This window comes from Eumetopias jubatus, unplaced genomic scaffold (genome assembly GCF_037043125.1).
Source record: "Eumetopias jubatus isolate StellerSeaLion01/CBP00866 unplaced genomic scaffold, mEumJub1_p1.0 scaffold_13, whole genome shotgun sequence".
In the NCBI taxonomy this organism is placed as follows: Eukaryota; Metazoa; Chordata; class Mammalia; order Carnivora; family Otariidae; genus Eumetopias; species Eumetopias jubatus.
The window spans coordinates 48,492,155-48,514,559 of record NW_028274819.1 but is presented as its reverse complement, the minus strand read 5'-3'; the positions used below and the strand labels follow the sequence as shown (position 1 = coordinate 48,514,559).

At 36.4% G+C, this 22,405-nt stretch overlaps 1 protein-coding gene across 1 annotated transcript in view; it reads left to right on the top strand.

Moving 5' to 3' along the window:
- Positions 1-22,405, top strand: part of IPO7 (importin 7) — a 56,864-nt gene that overhangs the window by 12,787 nt on the left and 21,672 nt on the right. The window contains exons 2-8 of the mRNA XM_028116793.2: positions 5,787-5,868; positions 9,506-9,659; positions 10,372-10,530; positions 14,616-14,772; positions 16,330-16,419; positions 20,399-20,493; positions 20,603-20,687. Of these exons, the coding sequence (XP_027972594.1) occupies positions 5,787-5,868; positions 9,506-9,659; positions 10,372-10,530; positions 14,616-14,772; positions 16,330-16,419; positions 20,399-20,493; positions 20,603-20,687 (822 nt within the window). The remainder of the gene's footprint in view (positions 1-5,786; positions 5,869-9,505; positions 9,660-10,371; positions 10,531-14,615; positions 14,773-16,329; positions 16,420-20,398; positions 20,494-20,602; positions 20,688-22,405) is intronic.

Below are 22,405 nucleotides of genomic sequence, written 5' to 3'. Positions count from 1 at the left end.
ATTCTGACTTCTGTTAACTATAGATTAGATTTGCCTGTCTTTGAACTTCATATAAATAGGATCACATGGCATGTACCAAGTAGTCTAGCTTCTTAACATGTTTTTTGAGATCCATATTATTGCTTGATTCCGTAGTTGGGCTTTATTTTTTTAAGTAATTGTATAGTATTTCATTGTATGAATTGTACCACAGTTTGCTTATACATTCACTTGTCAGTGGACAGGTATTATTGTGGATACAAGCACTTTTCTTGGATATATAAAGGTGAAATTGCTAGGTTGTGAGGTAGGTGCATGTTTGAAAATGCGAGTTTTCCAATATGGTTGTACCATTTTATGCATCTACCAGCACTGTTTATGAATTCCATATTTTTCACATCCTCACTAGCACTTTGATGTATTGCATACATTGTTTTCAGGTAGGGCTGTCGGCTTGTACTGATTCTTTTGTAATTTGCCTGCATATATTTGCTGATTTTTGTTTTGGAGTGATTTTCACTCTTCCTCAGATGTTGCAGTTATTTTCCTTTTTTTTTTTTTAACATTGTTTATACTGATGTGGGGTGGAGTATATAAAATTTTTATTTTTTTATCTATTTGAGCAAAAACTATTTTATGGCTTTCAGTCTTTGGTGTCATGCTTAGGTTTTTTTCCACCAAGATGGTAATATTTACAGTGGTTTCCTTCAAGCACTCTTGGGATTTTATTTTATTCATTTGTCTTTTTAAAGATTTTATTTTTTTTTTGAGAGAGGGAGAGAGCATGGGAGGGGGAGGGAGAAGCAGACTCCTACTGAGCAGGGAGCCTGACACAGGGCTCGACCCAAAGAGCCCGAGATCCTGACTTGGGCCGAAGGCAGACACTTAACTGACTGAGCCACCCAGGTGTCCCTGGGGTTTTATTTTTTATATTTAAACCTTAAGTTAGAAATTGATAAAGGTCTTTTGTTAATGTAACATTTGTGGAGTACACGTTAGGCTTGTAGGAAGATATAGTTAGTGGCACATGCTCATTGTTTTTTAAAGATTTTATTTATTTATTTGACAGAGAGAGACACAGCAAGAGAGGGAACACAAGCAGGGGGAGTGGGAGAGGGAGAAGCAGGCTTCCCGTGGAGCAGGGAGCCTGATGTGGGGCTCGATCCCAGGACCCTGAGATCATGACCTGAGCCGAAGGCAGACACTTAACGACTGAGCCACCCAGGCGCCTGCACATGCTCATTTTTAACTCACATGTGGCTCTATATGTGGCTAGCCAACAAAAACAGTGGTTGTTTTTCTTATTTTAATATGACCCCTAAACATAATCCAACAACTTCATTTGGGGTTCCAATCATAGAAAGCAGTCCTTTTCAATTCAGAAGGAAAAACTTCGGTATTGGGACCTTCAGAGAACCCTGTATATACAAAACCACAAATGTTGTATTTTATAGGTGATTTAAAGACCTAAAGAACCATTTGGCAATATTGTTTATGCCCTACAGACTTTAGAACATACTCTGAGAAAGATGAGATTCTACTGTGTATGGAGATAAAAACAACATAACATTTGTTATGTCTTGACATTTACTATAATTTTTTACATATTTCACTTTTTTTTTTAATTTTATTTATTTGAGAGAGAATGAGTGAGAGCTAGAGAGCACAAGCCAGGGGGAGGGGCAGAAGGAGAGGGAGAAGCAAACTCCCCGCTGAGCAGGGAGCCCAACATTGGGCTCCATCCCAGGACCTCCTGATCATGACCCGAGCTGAAAGCAGACGCTCAACCGACTGAGCCACCCAGGCGCTTCTTTCTTCTACTCCTTATAGCCATCCTGTGAAGCAGATTTTGTTACTCTAATTTTGTAATTAAGTCTTAGATTTACTGAAGCAACTTGCTCAAGAGTTAAAAATGTCGGAAGTAGCATCACTTGTATTTATAATCAGACTGATTCTAGCTGTCCATTCAGGGATTCATAATTTGATGCAGGAGATTAGATGTATACTATAATATAAATGGCCTAAAAAGTGCCATAAGTAGTAGTGTGGATAGTACTGTCCTTTGTGGGCTCATCTGTCTATCCCTTTAATAAAAATACTCTTTTATACTACACTGCCCCTAGGTGATCACTGCTTGCTTCCAAGGTATTTTTTTGTTGATTCATTTCAGTTCTTCATTTAATAAATTTGTTGAACATCTTAAATGCCAAGCGTCATGAGGAACTGGGTATATAAATAGTATAGTTCCTATCAATGAAGCTTAAAATCTAATTAACAGAAGAGAAAGACATAAACCAGTCTATAAATATAATAATTACAAATATATAATAAATGTAATGGGGGAAAAAAAACCCTGGAGATTATGAGAGTAATAGGGAGCCCTTCTTTAGCTTGAATGAAGGAAAGCCTTCTCTACATGTTTAAATGGAGACTCAAAGAATGTGAACTGTGAATCAGTTAACTATGGTGGAGCACTGGAGAGAAGAGTGTTAGAGGTAGAAAGTCACAGCATGGACTGTGGAGTAATTATGTTTGTTGTCAAAAGAACCTAAAGGCGGCTGGTAAGGTAGGACAGTAGGAGGTGAGAAAGTTTCTTTGAATGAGACTGACAATGGAATATTATGCAGCTATCAAAGAAAAAAAAGAAATCTTGCCATTTGCAATGATGTGGTTGGAACTAGAGGGTATTATGCTAAGCGAAATATATCAATCAGAGAAAGACATGTATCATATGATCTCACTTATATGAGGAATTCTTAATCTCAGGAAACTAACTGAGGTGCTGGAGTCGTGGGGGGGTGGGAGGGATGGGGTGGCTGGGTGATAGACATTGGGGAGGGTATGTGCTATGGTGAGCGCTGTGAATTGTGCAAGACTGTTGAATCACAAACCTGTACCTCTGAAACAAATAATACATTATATGTTAAAAAAAGAAGATAGTAGGAAGGGAAAAATGAAGGGGGGGAAAATCGGAGGGGGAGATGAACCATAAGAGACTATGGACTCTGAGAAACAAACTGAGGGTTCTAGAGGGGAGGGGGTGGGGGATGGTTAGCCTGGTGATGGGTATTAAAGAGGGCACGTATCGAATAGAGCACTGGGTGTTATACACAAACAATGAGTCATGGAACACTACATCAAAAACTATTGATGTAATGTATGATGATTAACATAATAAAGTAAAATTTAAAAAAAAAGAGACTGATGAAATGGTAGGGGCAAGATAATACAGACCCTTATATAGCCTTTGGGAAGTAGAGTAGAAATCTATTGGGATGCCTGGGTGGCTCAGTCAGTTACCCATCTGCCTTCAGCTCAGGTCGTGATCCCAGGGTCCTGGACTCAGTGGGGAGCCTGCTTCTCTCTCTGCCTGTTGCCCCCCCCCCCCCCGCCGCTTTGTCACTCCCCCTGCTTTGTGTTCTCTCTCTCTCTGTGACAAATAAAATCTTAAAAAAGCTGTTAAAAGTTTTTTTTTAAAGGTATTGGTTTACAGTTTTATTTATTTATTTATTTACGATTTTATTTATTTATTTATTTATTTATTTGACAGCGAGGGAGGGAACACAAGCAGGGGGAGTGGGAGAGGGAGAAGCAGGCCTCCCGCCGAGCAGGGAGCCCGATGCGCGGCTCGATCCCAGGACCCTGGGATCATGACCTGAGCCAAAGGCAGATGCTTAACAACTGAGCCACCCAGGCGCCCCTGGTTTACAATTTTAAAAACCTTTGGCTGCTAAATGGAGAATGGTGGGGCGTTTCTTACATTAAGATAAAGATGATAGTCATTTGGACAGGTTGATGTTAGTGGGAATCGAGAAAGTGGGTATATTAATTATGTAAGTATTTTAGATGTAGAATTGACAGGTCCTGACACGATGAATTGGGATTAAAAAGGGAAGTATTAAAGATGTCATTCAGGTATTAGACATAAGTAACTGAGGATAGTGATGAAAAAGGTGGGGAGAATTGGTACAAGAAAGTAGAAACATAGCTTTTAGGGGAGAAGATGCTTTGAACATGATAAATTTAAGAAGCCTGTGAAGGTAGGGATGTTAAAAATAGGTCTCTGGAAATAATGTATCTGATGAATAGTATTTAAAGACCATGGTTAGATGAAATCAGCTGGGGAGTGTAAAAGATGGCCTATGACTGAGCAGTTATAGTTTAAATAGTTTAAGAAACAAACAGAGGAATCTGAGAAAGAAAAGTGGTCTGTGAATTGCATAGTTGGAAGGATGTTTCAAGAAAGTTATAGTGATTAATGGTGTTTAGAGTACCAGAAAGGGCAAATACCTGTCTTTCATCCACTTAACTACTCCCATTCAGGTCTTTTTTTTTTTTTTTTTTTTAAGATTTTATTTATTTATTTGACAGGGAGAGACAGTGAGAGAAGGAACACAAGCAGGGGGAGTGGGAGAGGGAGAAGCAGGCTTCCCGCAGAGCAGGACCCTGGGTTTCATGATCTGAGCCAAGGGCAGACGCTTAACTGACTGAGCCACCCAGGCGCTCCTCCCGTTCAGGTCTTAAATAAGCGTTACTTCTAGGTTGGAAGATTTCTCCTTTTGATTCTCCCATAGTGTTTCTATGTTTTCTGCTGTACTTTATTGTAATTACTTGTTTGATTATCTTCGCTATCCTTCACGTTAAACTCTTAAGTTTCCATGAGGTCATGGAACCTTAATGTTTTGTTTCAAACTTGTATTCTCAACTCCTGGCATGGTGTCATGTACTAGGAACATTTAAATAAACAATTATTGAAGTGACAATTCCAGGTTCTGACATAGAAACAATTTTTTATATCCAAAGGGAAATTTTTCTGTTTCTAAGAATATATGGAATATTTGTGGGGGGGGAATAAAGACGAAACTAAAATAAAAATTACTATTGTTCATGTGAACATGTGCAGAAAAAATACTAAAACTTGAAAGGAAGAGATGACATAGGTGGTAGTTATATTGGGGGAGAGGGAATGCAACTGTGAAAACATTAAAGAAGGAATATAACTTGAATGTTTAGTTCTTTTTTTAAAACCAGAAGCAAATATGACAAACTAGGATTCATTAAGGAATCATTACCTTTTTTATACTATTAATGAAAGTGTCCAGGGTCTGTAGTATAAACTGGAAAAAAAGAAAATGTGTGAAGAATAGCTCCTTTATAATGCCATCGCCTGAGAGAGATCTGTATTAACATTTTGGGTATATTTCCTTATTTTCCGTATATGCTGCCTTGGAATTTCATATAAATGTATTTATTAAATTAACATCATATGGTTTATATCCTACATTTGTATGTTCAAAACTTGATTATTAATTTTCTATCTAAATGTAACATGCATACAGAATAGTCATTGTAAGGGTACAGTTGATTAATTTTCACAAACTGAACACACTTTCTTAAAATAGCCATATTCAGAAATAAAACATTTATTAGCACCTTGGAAGACAGTCCCCAGGCTATTAATTTTTACTGATTCAGTTTGTCTAGTCACTCAGAACATCTGTGTGGAGAAATTATTACTGAATTGGGGAAATAGGTATTAAAGAGGATATTGTTCTTGAGCTGTTGGTGTAGGTTAAGAAAGCCAGTTAGGATAAATGGGAAGTGGAGCAGTATGAAGGTAAATGCAAACATCCAGAATATTTTAGGAGTTAGGTTATTATATATTTTTTTTAGTTCATTTTTTGTGAGTTATGGGCAATAAGGCTGGGACCAACTTGCGGGTGGGTAGCCTTTTGTGCCAGTCCAATACTGGATTAGAGTACTGAGAATATTTGCAGAAATTTAAAACCTATTTTCTTTGTTTGTAGGCACACAAGTCTCTGAATTTTGTTTCAACACTGCTTCAGATTACTATGTCGGAACAACTGGATTTACCTGTGAGACAGGCAGGCAAGTTACTGAATTATTTTCTTGGGTTTATGTAAATCAGTTATTTAAAAGGTTCATAGTTGAATAGCAGAGGTATGTTGGGGGTGGCCCTTCAGTGATTTTCTTCCCTGAAAATCCGTTTGCCCTCATGTGTTTACCACAAACAGCTAGTGCCTTGGTATTGGTGGCAGAGTTAAAGGAATGTGGTATTTCGTTGAGTTAAAAGAGAAGCTGAAAAAAGAAATTGATAGGGTTTGTTAAAAGATTCTGTGTATTCCGTTTCCCTGCCCAGTGGATGGTCCTAAGATACAAACACCTTTGTTTATGCAGTTGCTTCTTACAGCTTGTGCGTTTACTGTTTTTAGCCATTAAAAAGTACTACAGTAGCCCCCCCATCCATGATTGATACATTTTAAGACCCCAGACCCTCATTGGATGCCTGAAACTGTGCATAGTACCAGTGCTATATATATTACATTTTTTCCTATACATACACGCTTATGATAAAATGTAATTTGTAAATTAGGCAAGTAAGAGTTTAGCCACAATAATTAATAATAAATTAGAACAATGATAACAATATACTGTAATAAGAGGTATGTAAATGTGGTCTCTCTCTTAAAATATCTTATTTTACTGTACTCACCCTTGTGATGATGATGTGTAAAGATCAAATGCCTGTGTAATGAGATGAGGTGAGGTAAATGATGTAGGCATTTTGACATGGTGCTAGGCTACTATTGACCTTCTGATAATATGTCAGGAAAAAATGATCTGCTTCCTGACAGTGGATCACCACGGGTAACTGCAATCACAGAAAGTGAAACTGTGCATAAGGGGGGGACTGCTGTATTTCTTAGTTCCAGTTTCAACAAGATACTGAGCAATTCTCAGTACCAAATGGTCTGTGAAAATGTGGTGGGTTACTTCTGATACTATCTGTTGTTCTGCAAAATAATGGAATTCACATCTTTAGTGTCCTGTTAATTTATTTGCAGGTGTATTAATTTTGTTATAGGAAATATAAAGTAATAATTTCACCATTCTAGAAAAACCAGTTATGTTCTGGTATTATTTCTTGCTGTTCTTTTTCCCTACATCAATTTTGTTAAAACTTTTTTTGCTTCATTTAATGTATAGTAAGCTCATCCCTTTCTTTACATAGTGTTAGTCTTAAAATTTATTTCAGTGACTAAATAATTTACCATAATGTGCCATATGAAGTGAACCATTTCTCAATTGTTAGCATTTAATCTTAGATTTGTTTCATTAACAGTTGTACACAGTACCTAAAATATTGCCTGACATACCAAACGTACTCAGTAAATAAATGAATGCGTGTAAGTTTATTATTTTTTAAAATATTGGTATATAAGTAGCACAATAGTGGAACATTTTTGGGGCCTATAAAATATAGTAATTTCACTGGACCCTGATCAGCAGTAAATCTTTTTTTTATTTCTAATTAAATAGGAAAAAGTTGCTTTTATTATTTAACTGTCATTTCTCTTTTACTAATGAAGTTGGCATTTTCCCCTTTGGTTATTTTGTAGATAAGAATCTTTGCCTCAGAGAGACAAATACCCCATATGATTTCATATGTGGAATTTAAAAAACAAGACATGAACATTGAGGAAGGGAAGGAAAAATAAGATGAAAATTGAGAGGGAGGCAAACCATAAGAGACACTGAACTCTAGGAACAAACTCAGGGTTGCTGGAGGGAGGAGCGTGGGGGGAAGGGTTAATTGGGTGATGGGCATTAAGGAGAGCACTTGATGTAAGTAATGAGCATTGGGTGTTACAACTGATGAGCCACTAGATTCTACTTCTGAAACTAATAAAAGGATCTTTGCCTTTAAATCTCAAATTTTTACTAAGGTGTTGAAAGTGGCATTTAGGAGGAACCTTAACATTTTGAGACTTGATTATGTGCATTAGCAAAATTAAATTGTACTAGAAAGTTTTATAGTTAGTATGTGCAAAACCATAAGCAGCTAAACTGGAATTAGTCAAAAATTTTAAAATCTAATCATTACTTTAATAATTACACTCTTTTAATAATTGAATGATACTGTTTAGTGTAGGGCATATGGTGATTTCGTCTGCTAGACTAGAGAGATGCATTCGGTCTTTGTAGCAGAGTCCAAGTATCCTGGATGGAATAGGCTATGAATCACAATATACTTACAGTGCAGTTCTCACTTAGTGTTTTGTAGACCAAACAACTTAAAATACCGAATCATAATGATACAAATAAATATATATGCCCATTCTTTTATGCATTACGATAGAAAGAAATACTCAGAGGCTCTATGCCGAAGATAGGGCTGTATCAATTCTTAATTTTAATGTGTTCTGTTTTGGAGCTAAAGAATCAAAATTCTGGAAATGGTACTAATCTAAAATATGTTACATATACTGAGTCAGTGTTCTTCACTGTAGAGGTAGTTTGTCTTAAAACTTTTGTTCAAGGGTATTTTAATGTGTAGTCAATCTTTTTTGAAATACTATAAGGTGGAGTATTATTTTAATTCCCAAGATAGAGCAAAGTAGAATATAAAAATCATAGATATATCAGTTATCCTTATTCAAATAGGTGTAATACTCCAGGTAAGAGTAATTACTAGTCAGAGAAGGGCTGGTGTTTTGTAGAATTTAGTAATTGATTAATTTTGAATAATTTCCATTTCCTATACATCATACACATTTTTGATTGAGGGTTCTCTTTCTCATTGGGAGGTAGAGGACTGGATAAAAAGCATTGTTAGCAATCTAGTTCATACTGTGTTAAATAGCAGTGTTTAAGATAGCAGTGTGGTAGCTAACAGAAAATAGTATTCTGTAATTTTTGAATACAGTACATTCTCCCATAAAATAACATGAATTTGAAGTGGTGTGATTATGGTATATTAATGAAATACTTAAATTTGTAGACTAAAAATTTTTATGCTGTAATTTTTCTATGATAAAAATAACAGCCTTTGTGTGTCTTAGTCATTTGGGGCTCCTATAACAGAATATCATAGGCTGAATGATAGAAATATATTCCTCACAGTTCTGGAGGCTGAAAAGTCCAAAATCAAGGAGCAGCAGATTTGGTGTCTGATGAGGACCCGCGTTCTGGTTCTTAGAACCCAACATGTTCGGAGGGGAGGAACCTCTCCAGGGTCTCTCCTATAAAGGCATTAATTGCCTACGAAAGACCTCACCCCTAATACCACAACCGGGGGGTTTGGATTTCAATATGAATTTGAGGGGGCTACAAATATTCAGTCTGTAGTAGTGTTATTAATTGTGAGAGCAGTATGGTACGTGTATGTGGTTTTGTCTTTAGAGGCTTCATTTGGAAAATTGATAATGGTAAAATTAATCCAGATAGCTTTCCAACAGAAAGCAGGATAAAAAGTATAAATGTGATGTAAAAAGTCTTAATAGTTTTGTTGTATAGTGTGTTTATTTGTAGAGTTTCTTAGGCTATCTGTTTAATAATAACTTCAGGGGTGATTATTGTAGCTAAGAATTAGACTGTGTTTTGATTATCAACTTTGAAAATAAAAGAATGTGCAGTATTTTAAATGGAGGTGTGGACACTTATAAGGGGGATTCACAGTACTTTCACAGTAAATACTCTTTTGTCAAATTGATCTACATTTTAGGTGTTATCTATTTGAAAAATATGATAACACAGTATTGGCCTGATCGAGAAACAGCACCAGGGGATATATCCCCTTATACTATTCCAGAAGAAGATCGACATTGTATTCGAGAAAATATTGTAGAAGCTATTATCCACTCTCCTGAGCTCATCAGGTATATGTATATTTTAAAACTTACCTATTGTTTCAGGTACATAATTTGTGGAGTTTGGGAGGGCACAGCACAGTGGGTCTTTTCAGAACATAAAAACCTGTCATTTTTTATTTTCTTAATGTAGTTTTTATATTTATAAAAACTAAAAACTTCTAAACTTCACGTAAAATTAATGAAACGTGATCAGATGAGAGGGGGTAAAGAAAACTATAGAATGCTGTCATATACTTTATATTATATGGTCTTGATATTTAAAAGTTCTTATATGGTTTTATAGAATTTTTTTTTAAAGATTGTATTTATTTTAGATAGAGAGGCAGAGGGGGAGAGAGGGACAAGCAGACTCTGCACTGAACGTGAGCCTGATGTAGGGCTTGATCTCACAACCCGGAGATTACAACCTGACCCAAAATCAATCAAGAGTCAGATGTGTAACTGACTGAGCCACCCAGGCGCCCCTGATTTTGCAGAATTTTTAATGAAAATAGCTGGGTTTTAAATGAAACTCATCAGTTGATGGTAGGGATGAAAAATAAGGAAAAATAAAATCACCTACATTTGTAACATTTGTTGGGTTTCTTTTAAATCAGTAGGAACGGGTAGTTTTTTCTCAGTTACATTTATTTTTGTCTAAGCAGCCATTTTCTTTGTATGAGCAGAATTTTATCTAGGTAGCATTTCTTCTTCCTTATTGTTTATTTTTGACTTTCAGGGTACAGCTTACTACATGCATTCACCATATCATCAAACATGATTATCCAAGCCGCTGGACTGCCATTGTGGACAAAATTGGCTTTTATCTTCAGTCTGATAACAGTGCTTGTTGGCTAGGAATTCTTCTTTGCCTTTATCAGCTTGTGAAAAATTATGAGTAAGTGTCTCTCAATTCCTACAGAGATTTGAGAAGTAGGAAAAGTTTGGAAATTATAAGGTATTTTGTTTGAACATCTAAAATTACATTTGGTATATAAAAATTAGTGATTATATGTTGATTTTAATTTAGTATTTTCTTTTTAAAATTAGCATTCTTACTTTATTTCTTCAGTCACTTTTGTTGATTCAACTGAGAAACTCGTTGTGCCCTTTTTTCGTATTACCTGTTTCCCTATTCAAAAACTGGGTTATCTCTAATTCTTCAATATGGGCTTCTCAATTTGTGTTGATAAAAGGCCTAAACATAAGCTTTTTTAAAATGTGAAGGGTATCAGAGTACTTTGAGCATTAGAGCTCTTTATTTAACTTCTGGCTTTCTGTGAATTTTTTGTCTTTTTTTTTTTTAGTAAGATTTTATTTATTTATTTGAGAGAGAGAGAGAGAGAGAGAAATAGCATGAGAGGGGAGAGGGTCAGAGGGAGAAGCACTGAGCCGGATCCCAGGACTCCGGGATCGTGACCTGAGCCAAAGGCAGTCGCTTAACCAACTGAGCCACCCAGTGCCCCTGAATTTTTTATCTTAATTTGGGGTCTTGATAAGTTTCGAGAACCTACCTGTAATTCTTTAAGAAGGATATGTCGGAATTTCATATCATTTTTAATCATTGTGTTTTGAGGGATTCACAGTCACCTGTTTCAGTGTTTGCATATTTGAGCAAATTATAGTTCATGTATGTAATCAGTATCATTAAGAAAGATTTTAGGCCAAGGGATCATTTTAGATCTGGGTTTAGGGATGAGAAAAAAGATCTAACCTTGGAAGTTGAGGTATAGCATTTCAGGAGTGGTAAGCCATACGTTGAAGGGATTATCTCAAGTGTGTAGTGAAAGTAATGAAATTTGTAGGCACTTGAAAGTTTGGTAACAGAAAATTTTGAGGAAGGCATGAGGAACACTTACACCATGATGGTGGCTTTATTTCCAGTCCTGACAGCTGCACGGATGCCATTGTGAGCCCTCTAATTCTGGGGCCTGTAGTTAGCCTCCGATACCGTTTTTGGGTCCCAACTCAAAGTAGCTGATGAACTGCTGCTTTTCTTCTGAGCAGGAGAGAAATATACCATTTACAGCATTGGTACTGGTGTTTTCTTGTGTTCCCACCAGCTACCCATCTTCCTGCTAAGGAATGTTCCAGCTGTTGCTCCAACTTCTATCAGAGTGCCAGTTGTTGTAGTTCTGGTAAGTGAGTGACTAAAATGAGAGAGAATAACAATAATAAGCTGTTATTGTCATTGAGGAGGTTAAGTCTCTCCTGTCCTATAATCTTAGCAGGAGAGAGTGTGACAGAGATTTTTTAAATGGGAGACATAGGAGGCTGCTACAGTATTGGAATTCCAGTTCATTTTCAGCCAGTGTTCGATTGTGGAGCACAAGGTGTTCACAAGGGATCTGTGTGGACTGAAGCAGTTCTAAGAATATTCATGGAGAAATTGGAAGTTGTGGTGGTCTTCAGGAGCATAGATCCTCAGGAAATGCTTGTCAGTTGAAGGAGCACAGAAGGAGCATTTGAAGAGGAAGGCATGTCACACCATACGGAGTAGTATGAACAAAGAAAGGTACAGAGGTGGAAATGAGATACTGTCTTTAGTGGGTAGTGAGGAGACCACTAAATGGTATGGATAATTTCTGTTTAGAGGTGGGGGATAAATTTGGACTGGTAAATTGGGACCATGTTAAAGAGGGTTTTGAATGCCATGATGGAGAATTTGGATGTAACCTTTTAGATGTTAATATACCATTGAAAAAAATTTTGTTTTTTTAACAGTAAAGTGATGGGCTAGGATTTCCTATGAGCATGGCTCACCAGATTGGCACATTTAGCCTTGTGGTAGTCCGCTTTTATTAGTGTCACATTTTCATGCTTTCAGGAACTTTCAGGTCTTAATGGTTAATAATTTGTTTCCTACCATAATTACTTTCATATACCAATTAGCATAGATTAGCAGCTGGTACCACCTTATTTCTAGTCCTCTCCTGAATGTAGAGAGGGAAGGAGGAAAGAAGAATATATGATATGGAGTGGGTACTCAAACCCTCTTAATGTGGGTGTTCATCTGGGTTGGGTAACTACCTTTATTCTTTTTTTTTTCCTACCTTTATTATTAAAAGGAAATATCGTCTATAATCACTGTAGTTTATATTATCAGATTGGAGACTGCAAATGGCTTCCTTTCATAAATTGTTAATTGTTTTTACTGACTGAAAGAACTGTACAGATGTTTTAAAATGTATGCTAGGTATAATTTCTCAGCACATTAAAACAGTGTTTAAAATAATCTGTCAGCTAATTGTTTAATAGTCTCAGTCATTATTAGAACATCTGTCTTGGTGTTTTCTATTCTTGGTAATTCGGTTCTAATTTCATCTGATAGGGAAAAAGAATCTAGCCTTTTTACCTTTACTTTTTTTTTTTTTTTAGATTTTATTTATTTATTTCCGAGAGAGAGAGTGTGTGTGTGTGAGCGGGGGGAGGGGTAGAGGAAGAGAGAGAGAATCTCAAGCGGACTCCTGCTGAGTGCAGAGCCCGACTTGGGGCTTGATCTCAGAAGTCAGATCATGACCCAAGCTGAAATCAAGAGTCAGACGCTTAACCGACTGAGCCATCCAGGCACCCCTTACCTTTACCTTTTAAAAATGTGCTCAGATACTCAGTTCTTAAATATATTTTCTTCCTTCAAGGAGGCTGCCAGTAGATAAAATGAATCTGGTAGGAAAAACCAATTAAAAAGCAGTTTAATCTAACAAGATAAATTGTGTTTTTTAGAGTAATGACTTAACCACTAGTCTGTATTTTGTAAAGCTATTCTGCCTTTGACTGCTTAATGATGGAAGGTGGGATGTCATTCCTATAGTTCTTTTTCTTTTTTTAAAGATTTTATTTATTTATTTGGGAGAGAGTATGATGATGGGGATGGGGGAGAGAGTGAGAAGCAGACTCCCTGCTGAGCAGGAAGTGGGGTCCCAGGCTCCATCCCAGGACCTGGAGATCCTGACCTGAGCCAAAGGCACACGCTTAACCACCTGAGCCACCGAGGCGTCCCCCTATAGTTCTAATCTGCTAATTCAGTGTTTAAAGTTTTTTTTCATTGAAGCATAGATGACCTAGTGTTTTTTAAATTGAAGTACAGTTTAATTAAAGTAAATCAACAGGCCTCTTTAAATAATATTGTTAAAATGCTAAGAAATCTGTATGTGGAATTCTCATTTAGGTCAGCAATTCTTTACCCACATCCTTGGAGCAAATGTGATTCAGAGTTCAAGATTTTTTGGATTTTAGAAAGATAACAAGGTTCACATAATACATGTTAAACACCTGTTGAAATTGAACCAGCACCCAGTAGTCAGATACGTATTATCATATTTGCTATAAAATATGTGAATATCCACTCCAGATGGGATAAGTGAAGACCATAAGTAGCCTGTTGAAGTCAGGTTTTGTTGCCAAATAGGTTACAAAAGAACTTCCTGTTTATAAATTGCTTATTTTCTGCTTTCTTGATGCCACTTCTGCCTTAATGCTTTCGGTATATAAATAAGGGTGGTAATATATAATCAATTTTATATCAATCAGCTGCTAATATTTAAAAGCCAAGTCATTGTAGCTCCTAAGTTGTATAAGTAATTCACAGTTAGAGACTGTTGTGAAGTGGTTAAGAGGGCAGACCTTGGATCTTGACTGATAAGTTCATACCTAGATGAGTATGCTGGGAAAGATTCTTCTCTGTGCCTCAGTTTCCTCAAACTATTGAAGTGAGGATACTAATGGAGCCTTAGGGATTATTGACTTCATAATGAATGCTCAGAAAATTTTAGATATTTTATTATTGGGGTTTTTCTTAAGTTGCTTTTGTTTGTGATTTGGTTCCATTATTGGTTTTTCTTTTTCTTTCTAGGAATCTAAAGTTGCTTGGGAAGTATTTGCTTATATTTGTGTGAACAAACAAGCAGTTTAATTTTGTATCTCATACGTATAATTAATTATGAAGTAAATTCTTACAGAATTAGTTTGTATTCCTACCCAAAGGTACAAGAAACCAGAGGAACGGAGTCCACTGGTAGCAGCAATGCAGCATTTCCTGCCAGTTCTAAAGGACCGTTTTATCCAGCTTCTTTCTGATCAGTCTGATCAATCTGTCCTCATCCAGAAACAGATTTTCAAGATCTTCTATGCTCTTGTTCAGGTAATTTTATAAAGCAGTTTTTATATATAAAAGTCTATCATTTGCTACATTAAAAGATAAAGAATTTCTGTGTTTTGATAATAATTTCATTTAAAAATCTGGATTAAATGGATGATTTGCTAGTCAAATATTAATTGCCAAAATTGTATGTGCATTAAAAGTCTAACCAAGCACACTTCCCTAAATACACAAACAATTCCAATAAATCTTAAATTATAACTGGTCAATCTTAAGTTCTCTTAACCCATCTGACACTATTCACAAAATTAGTAAAAATTTTTTATGCCTTTCACCTTAAGAATTCACGAGTCTGAAAATCGGTTAACTGAAATTACAGTTTATATCTAGCATGAAGAGCGTGAACCCGATGTGCCAAATACACGTAGATTGTACCAGTAATTAACAAAACCTATTCCTAAGTTTAAGAGAAAAATACTAATACTGTGGCTTGACTGGCACACAATGGGCTTCATCCTTTTTACATATGCTAAATCTTCCTGGGATAAAAGATACCCACTAAGGAAATGATTGTATTTTCTTAGTGGGACGTAATTACTTATATGAAACCATTTTTGATCAGGATTAAAATTCTAGTTATTTTTGTGCCATGTAGCCGTAGAAGGATTCATCTTGTCTACTAGAATCTTTGGTTCATTTCGTACCCTTAACTTTAAAATCTCATTTAAATAGACCTGTAACTTCCAATAAGATTGCAACTGACTCACCATATTGTTTGGTTGGATTTTGCGTGTCTTTGCTAGATTAGTAAAGACAATCTATTATCTCCCAGTCTTAACCAAAGGGCACTTTAATGCCATTCCATTGTCGTCTTCTTAAAGAATTTTTAAAAGTGATTTGGGTATACAATATCTATACTGTTTTTGTTTTCTAATTGGTAAGATTGTAACTTAGATTAAGATTAAGTTATTTTTGTAAATTGTTCTAGGGCATAGGGCAAAATATTTAATTTCCCAACTAATTTTTTGACGCTAACATACCCTGATTTCAAATATAACCCTGTCTCACTTGTGAAAATAGATATCCTAAAATCCTGAATAGGATATTGATTTTATGAGCCTATTGAGAGGATTTATCCAAGGAATGCAAGAGTTGGATCAATGGTAAGAGATCAGTTTCTGTGATTAACTCTTATATGAAAAAAAGGACCTGTAACCATCTCTAAGGATGCCAGATAAAGTATTTGATAAAATTTAATAACCATTCCCACTTTAAAAAACAAAAAACAAAGAGTCTTGCAATAGAAATTTTCTTCACTTGATAAAAGATGTCCACTAGAAATGCACAGTATCACTCTTACAGTAAAAATAAGATATATTCCCAGTAATTTGGGAATAAGACAAGGATGTTCACTGTCAGTGCCACAATTCTCCATTGTAGGTAACTGACCAAATCAACCAGATAAGAAATTTGCTTGTGTGCTAAAAACCGGAAATCTGGGTTGAATGAAATACTTTTTGTAGGTTTTGTGAAGAGTTAAAGGAAGTGGGATTTTCTTTTGTAAGGATTTTAAAGTATTGATTCTTGATTTTCGTTTAGTATACACTACCACTGGAGCTGATAAACCAACAGAACCTGACAGAATGGATAGAAATTTTAAAGACTGTTGTGAACAGAGATGTACCTAATGTAAGTCTCTGTGTGTTCTTGTATTACTAAAATATCTAATTATCTTTTGAGAATTTTAACTGATATTTCTGTAACATTTTTATGAGTTTATATAATTCATGATGCAAATTATTCTAGATAAAGAGACCATTCTGTTTGTTTACATAAGTGCAATACTAATAAAAAACTGTGCAGGGTTATTTCTATACTATTGTTTAGGTACTTATATCTATCTCTATCCTAATGCTTCTGTTTCTTCTCAGTTTTTTATTAATCTATAAATATTTTTTAAAAAGATTTTATTTATTCATTTGTCAGAGAGCACAAGCAGGGGGGAGTGACAGGTAGAGGGAGAAGCAGGCTCCCTGCTGAGCAACGAGCCTGATGCGGAACTTGATCCCAGGACTGGGATCATGACGAGTCAAAGGCAGATGCTTAACCGACTGAGCCACCCAGGCGTCCCTATAAAGATTTTTTTTATTTGAGAGAGAGAGAGCACATGAGCGGGGCAGTGGGAGAAGCAGACTCCCCAGTGAGCAAGGAGCCCTGCGCAGGGCCTGAGATCATGACCTGAGCTAAAGGCAGACACTCAACCAACTGAGCCACCCAGGAGCCCCTTTATTTAAAAAAAATTTTTTTTTTTAAAGATTTTATTTATTTTTTGACAGACCGCGAGAGAGGGAACACAAGCAGGGGAGTGGGAGAGGGAGAAGCAGTCTTCCCACGGAGCAGGGAGCCCGGTGTGGGGCTTGATCCCAGGACCCTGAGATCATGACCTGAGCCAAAGACAGAAGCTTAACCATCTTAGCCACCCAGGCGTCCCTATAAAAAAATTTTTTTATAAGTTTCATTTATTTAAGTAATCTCTACACATAGCATGGGGCTCAAACTCATGACCCTGAGATCAAGAGTCACATGCTTTTCCAGCTGAGCCAGTCAGGCACCCCATCTTATCTTCTCAGTTTTTTATTTTTTTATTTTTTATTTTTTTTAATATTTTATTTATTTATTTGACAGAGAGAGACAGAGCAGGAACACAAGCAGGGGGAGTGGGAGGGGGAGAAGCAGGCTTCCCACTGAGCAGGGAGCCCGATGTGGGACTCGATCCCAGGACCCTGTGATCACGACCTGAGCCAAAGGCAGACGCTTAACGACTGAGCCACCCAGGCGCCCTCTTCTCAGTTTTTAATTAAGAGTTGGTAACATATCACCTCACATAGTTACAAAATTCTTTTCTTATGATGAGAAATTTTTTTGAAAATTTATTTATTTAATTTAGAGAAAGAGAAAGAGGGTGTGTGGACGAGCTGGGGGAGGGGCAGGAGAGAAGGAGGCAATCTCAGACTGCTCCCTGAGCATGGAGGCGCACGCAGGGCTCTATCCCAGGACTCTGAGATCGTGACCTGAGCCGAAACCAAGAGTTGGAAGCTTAACTGACTCAGTCACCTACGTGCCCCATGATGAGAATTCTTCTTTTTTAAAGATTTTGTTTATTTATTTGACAGAGAGTGCCCAAGCAGGGGTAGTGGCAGGCAGAGGGAGAGGGAGAAGCAGGCTCCCCGCTGAGCAGAAAGCCTGACACAGGGCTCAATCCCAGGACCCTGGGATCATGACCCTAGCCGAATGCAGACACCCAACTGAGCCGCCCAGGTGCCCAATTTAGTCACAATTTTTATTTTATTTATTTTTTATAATTATGGTTACTTTTTTTTTTAAAGATTTTATTTATTTATTTGACAGAGAGAGACACAACGAGAGAGGGAACACAAGCAGGGGGAATGGGAGAGGGAGAAGCAGGCTTCCTGCAGACAGGAAGCCTGATGCGGGGCTCGATCCCAGGGCCCTGGGATTATGACCTGAGCTGAAGGTAGACACTTGCCACCCAGGCGCCCCTAGTCACAATTTTTAAAGTAACTGCAATTTTTCTTTATAATCTAGTTTTCTAGAGAGGTAGGGGAATTTATAAGTCCTGAATACATAATGTGTTTTAAGTGCTTTAACATTCCTTATTTAATCCTCAAAAAAATCCCTCTGAATTTATTTTTTGTTTCCCCCATCCCCTCTGAATTTATTTTATTTTATTATTTTTTAAAGATTTTATTTTATTTGAGAGAGAATGCACAGGTGTGCACGCGCATGAGAGAGAGAGAGCAGGAGCAGGGGTAGGGGGAGGAGCAGAGGGAGAAGCAGACTCGCCACTGACCAGGGTGCCTGATGCTGGACTTGATCCCAGGACCCTGGGATCATGAACAGAGCCAAAGGCAGGCGTTTAACCAACTGAGCCACCACCTAGGCACCCCCCCTCTGAATTTATTTTAAATGGAGACATAGAAGGGTTATATAATTTATCCAAAACAATTTTATTAGTGGCATAACTGAGAACAACCTCCTCTTTTGTGGTTTATTGCTTACATTTCTATTTAAAAGAAAAAACAGTGTAGAGGTGCCTGGGTGGCTCGGTTGAGTGTCTGAACCTTGATCTTGGCTCAGTTCTTGATCTCACAGGGTTGTGAATTCAAGCCCAATGTTGGGCTCTGCACTGGGTGTGGAGCCTGCTGTAAAAACACAAAACAAAAACAGTGTAGAAGAAATGAATAGAACGTTTCTTCCACTCTGTATGGAAGTTTGGTGTATATTTTTCTGGACACATTTAATAGATACAGAATAAAATTTTAAAAGTTTTCATTTATACACTCTGTACTTTTGGGGTGTAATTTATAAACACGTATTATAAATAAACAGTCCAGTGAGTTATCAGTTATATGTATCCATGTAATCATCACCTAGAATATTTGCTGGTGGCTAGTTTTAGTCATTCCTATCATCAACATTCTAGTTTCTGGGACCATAGATTAGTTTTGCCTGTTCTAGAACTTAATATAAAAGTAATTTTTTATATTTACCTTCTTTTGCATGATATATTTATGAGATATATTCATGTTGTGTTATAGTAGTCTGTTCCTTTTTATTACCAAGTAATATTTTATTGTCTGGATATACAATTTATCCATTCACAAGTTGATGGACAGCTGGGTGGTTTCAGGATTTTAGTAGTACAAATAAAGCTGCTATGAATGTTCTTACACAAATCTTTTTGTGATCATATATTTTCATTTTTCTTGAGTAAATTACCAAAGAGTGGAATTGGGTCATAGGGTAGGTATATGTTTAACTTTATCAGTAACTTCTAAAGTGATTTTCAAAGTGTTGTACCATTGCTGTCACTTTTTGTTTTAATTTGGGGTTGCTCCAAAGTCTCACTTTCCCATTGTAAATCAAAAATATGTCGGTATGGGGACGCCTGGGTGGCTCAGTTGGTTAAGCGGCTGCCTTCGGCCTGGGTCATGATCCCAGGGTCCTGGGATCGAGTCCCATATCCTTCTTCAGCAGGGAGCTTGCTTCTCCCCCTCTCTCCCTCTGCTTGTGCTCTCTGTGTCAAATAAATGAAAAAAAAAAATAAAAATATGTCGGTATGTTATAGGTCAGTATGTAAGGATCCAATCCATTCTTTTAGTGGATTGTATAGTAGTCTTTTATAGATGTTCCATAATTAAGCATCCATTTATCAGTGAATGTTTAGGGTCTTCGTAGTTTTCCACTATTGTTTTTAAATGAATGTCTTCATCTGTCTATCCTTTTGTGTTTATACTAATATTTCGGAAACTAGATTTCTGAAATGGTGTTTTTCATGCCCTATTGATTTGAACTATACTGGTTTTGATTAAACTACTTTCCATGGCCTTGACTTTATATTATTTGGATTTTGACTAAAATGTTTGTGTTTGAGCTTGCTCTATAAGAATTTTTAAAAGTATATCCTTTGTAGCCAAGTAGTGAAGCAGATGAAAGTGCCTCTTATATTTAATAAATAAGACTACTTTTCCAAATCTAGCCTTTTATTATAAAAGGCTAACATTCATTGTGAGTCTCTTCTCACCTCATGCTGTTCCTCTTAGAGTGTATTATGTCTTACGATCATTAAATAAATCTCTCTTTAAAGGAAACACTTCAAGTTGAAGAAGATGACAGACCAGAGTTACCATGGTGGAAATGTAAGAAGTGGGCTTTACATATCTTAGCAAGGCTTTTTGAAAGGTAAGCTCTCAATATATGATGATTTAGGTTTATTTTTTCATGCTCTTAGTTTTATAAGTATCAGTATGTAAAGCATAAAGAAACAGTGGGCATTTTAATGTTCTTTTAGATATGGAAGCCCTGGCAATGTTTCCAAGGAGTATAATGAATTTGCTGAAGTATTTCTGAAGGCATTTGCTGTTGGTGTCCAGCAAGTAAGTCTAAGAATTTTTCTAAATTGAAACATGACATTATTATTAGGTTAATTTCTGTCTTGCTTTTTTTCTGATTTATTGGTACCCAAAGATTGCATGTAGCAATTTTTAACATTTTTTTTTTTAAAGATTTTATTTATTTATTTGACAGAGAAAGAGACAGCGAGAACAGGAACACAAGCAGGGGGAATGGGAGAGGGAGAAGCAGGCTTCCCGCTGAGCAGGGAGCGCGATGCGATGCGGGGCTCGATCCCAGGACCCTGGGGTCATGACCTGAGCTGAAGGCAGACGCTTAATGACTGAGCCACCCAGGCACCCCAGTCTTTACCATTTTGAACTCTGTAGCCGTTCTCATTTTTTGGTTTTAGGTCTTCCTTACTCCCTTAAATTTTTGAGAACCTCAGCAAGCTTCCATTTATGTGAGTTATACCTATGATATTTATCATATTAGAAATTAAAATTTAAGAGTATTAATTCATTTAAAAATAACAAACCTAATATATTAACACAGAATACATGTTTTTTTTTCTTAATAACTGTTTCCCAAAATGAAACGTTTTTAACAAAAGGAAATGGACATTGTTAAACATTTTTACTAAATTTTTAATGTATGGCTTAATAAAAGGCAGTTATATACTCATCTACCTATGTATTTAGTCTTTTAATTTATTTTGCTGGACATAAATACAGACAGTGTGGCCTCAGATAAGTTGGAAAAGGAAAGACTTTTAATAGACTTTTCACAAAATTGTGGAAGTTCTTTGATACCACATCAAAATATGATAATGATAGTTTTTTTGTTTTTGTTTTTAGTAAACTCCATACCCAATGTGGGGCTCAAACTCATGACCCCAATATCAAGTCACATGCAATACCAACTGAGTCACTCAATACTGTTAGTTTCTTAAAGGTTAATTGCAGTGTAGAGTTTTTTAATAGCAAGCATCTTAGATTCTTTTACATTAACACCTGTTGATTTATATTACACTTTGAATGGATCATTTATCCATACATGATTTTGTAACGGCTGGTCATTTGGAAAATTGAGTTAATGGAAGATTTTCCAAATGTTAATACATTTCATTATGCAATTTTATCTTTTTAAAGATTTATTTATTTTAGAGAGAGAGCAAGAGAGAGCATGCATGAGCAGGGGGAGGAGCAGAGGAAGAGGGAGGAGAGAAACAGACTACCCGCTGAGCGCTGAGCTTACCATGGGGCTCAATCTCACGACCCTGAGATCATGACCTGAGTGGAAATCAAGAGTTGGAGGGTTAACCAACTGAGCCACCCAGGCGCCCCTCATTATGCAATTTTAAAAAAGAAATCACATTTGCTAATATTACCACTGATGTCGTCAGAAATATTGTTAAATATTGGAAAGCTAATTAAGTGGATCAAAGTCTTTTGTATCTAAGAGTTTGAGAATTCTAATTTTTGTTTCGAAGCTCAGATTTTAACACCAGTAACATACTGTCAGTTATTTTCCTTGAAATGACAGACTCATTTTATTCATTTTTGAGGGGAAATATGCCATACACACAAGTCTAAATAACCATAATTTGTCAGTTCTTCTTTCAAGAATATGATAGCATTTGATGGGAAAAGCTACTATTTCAGCTTTTCTTCCAACCATTGTACTTCGGTATGTAGAAGAAGTGCTACATGTATACTCTCCATTTGATAATAATTATATTTTGATTCATTAAGAGTGTTCT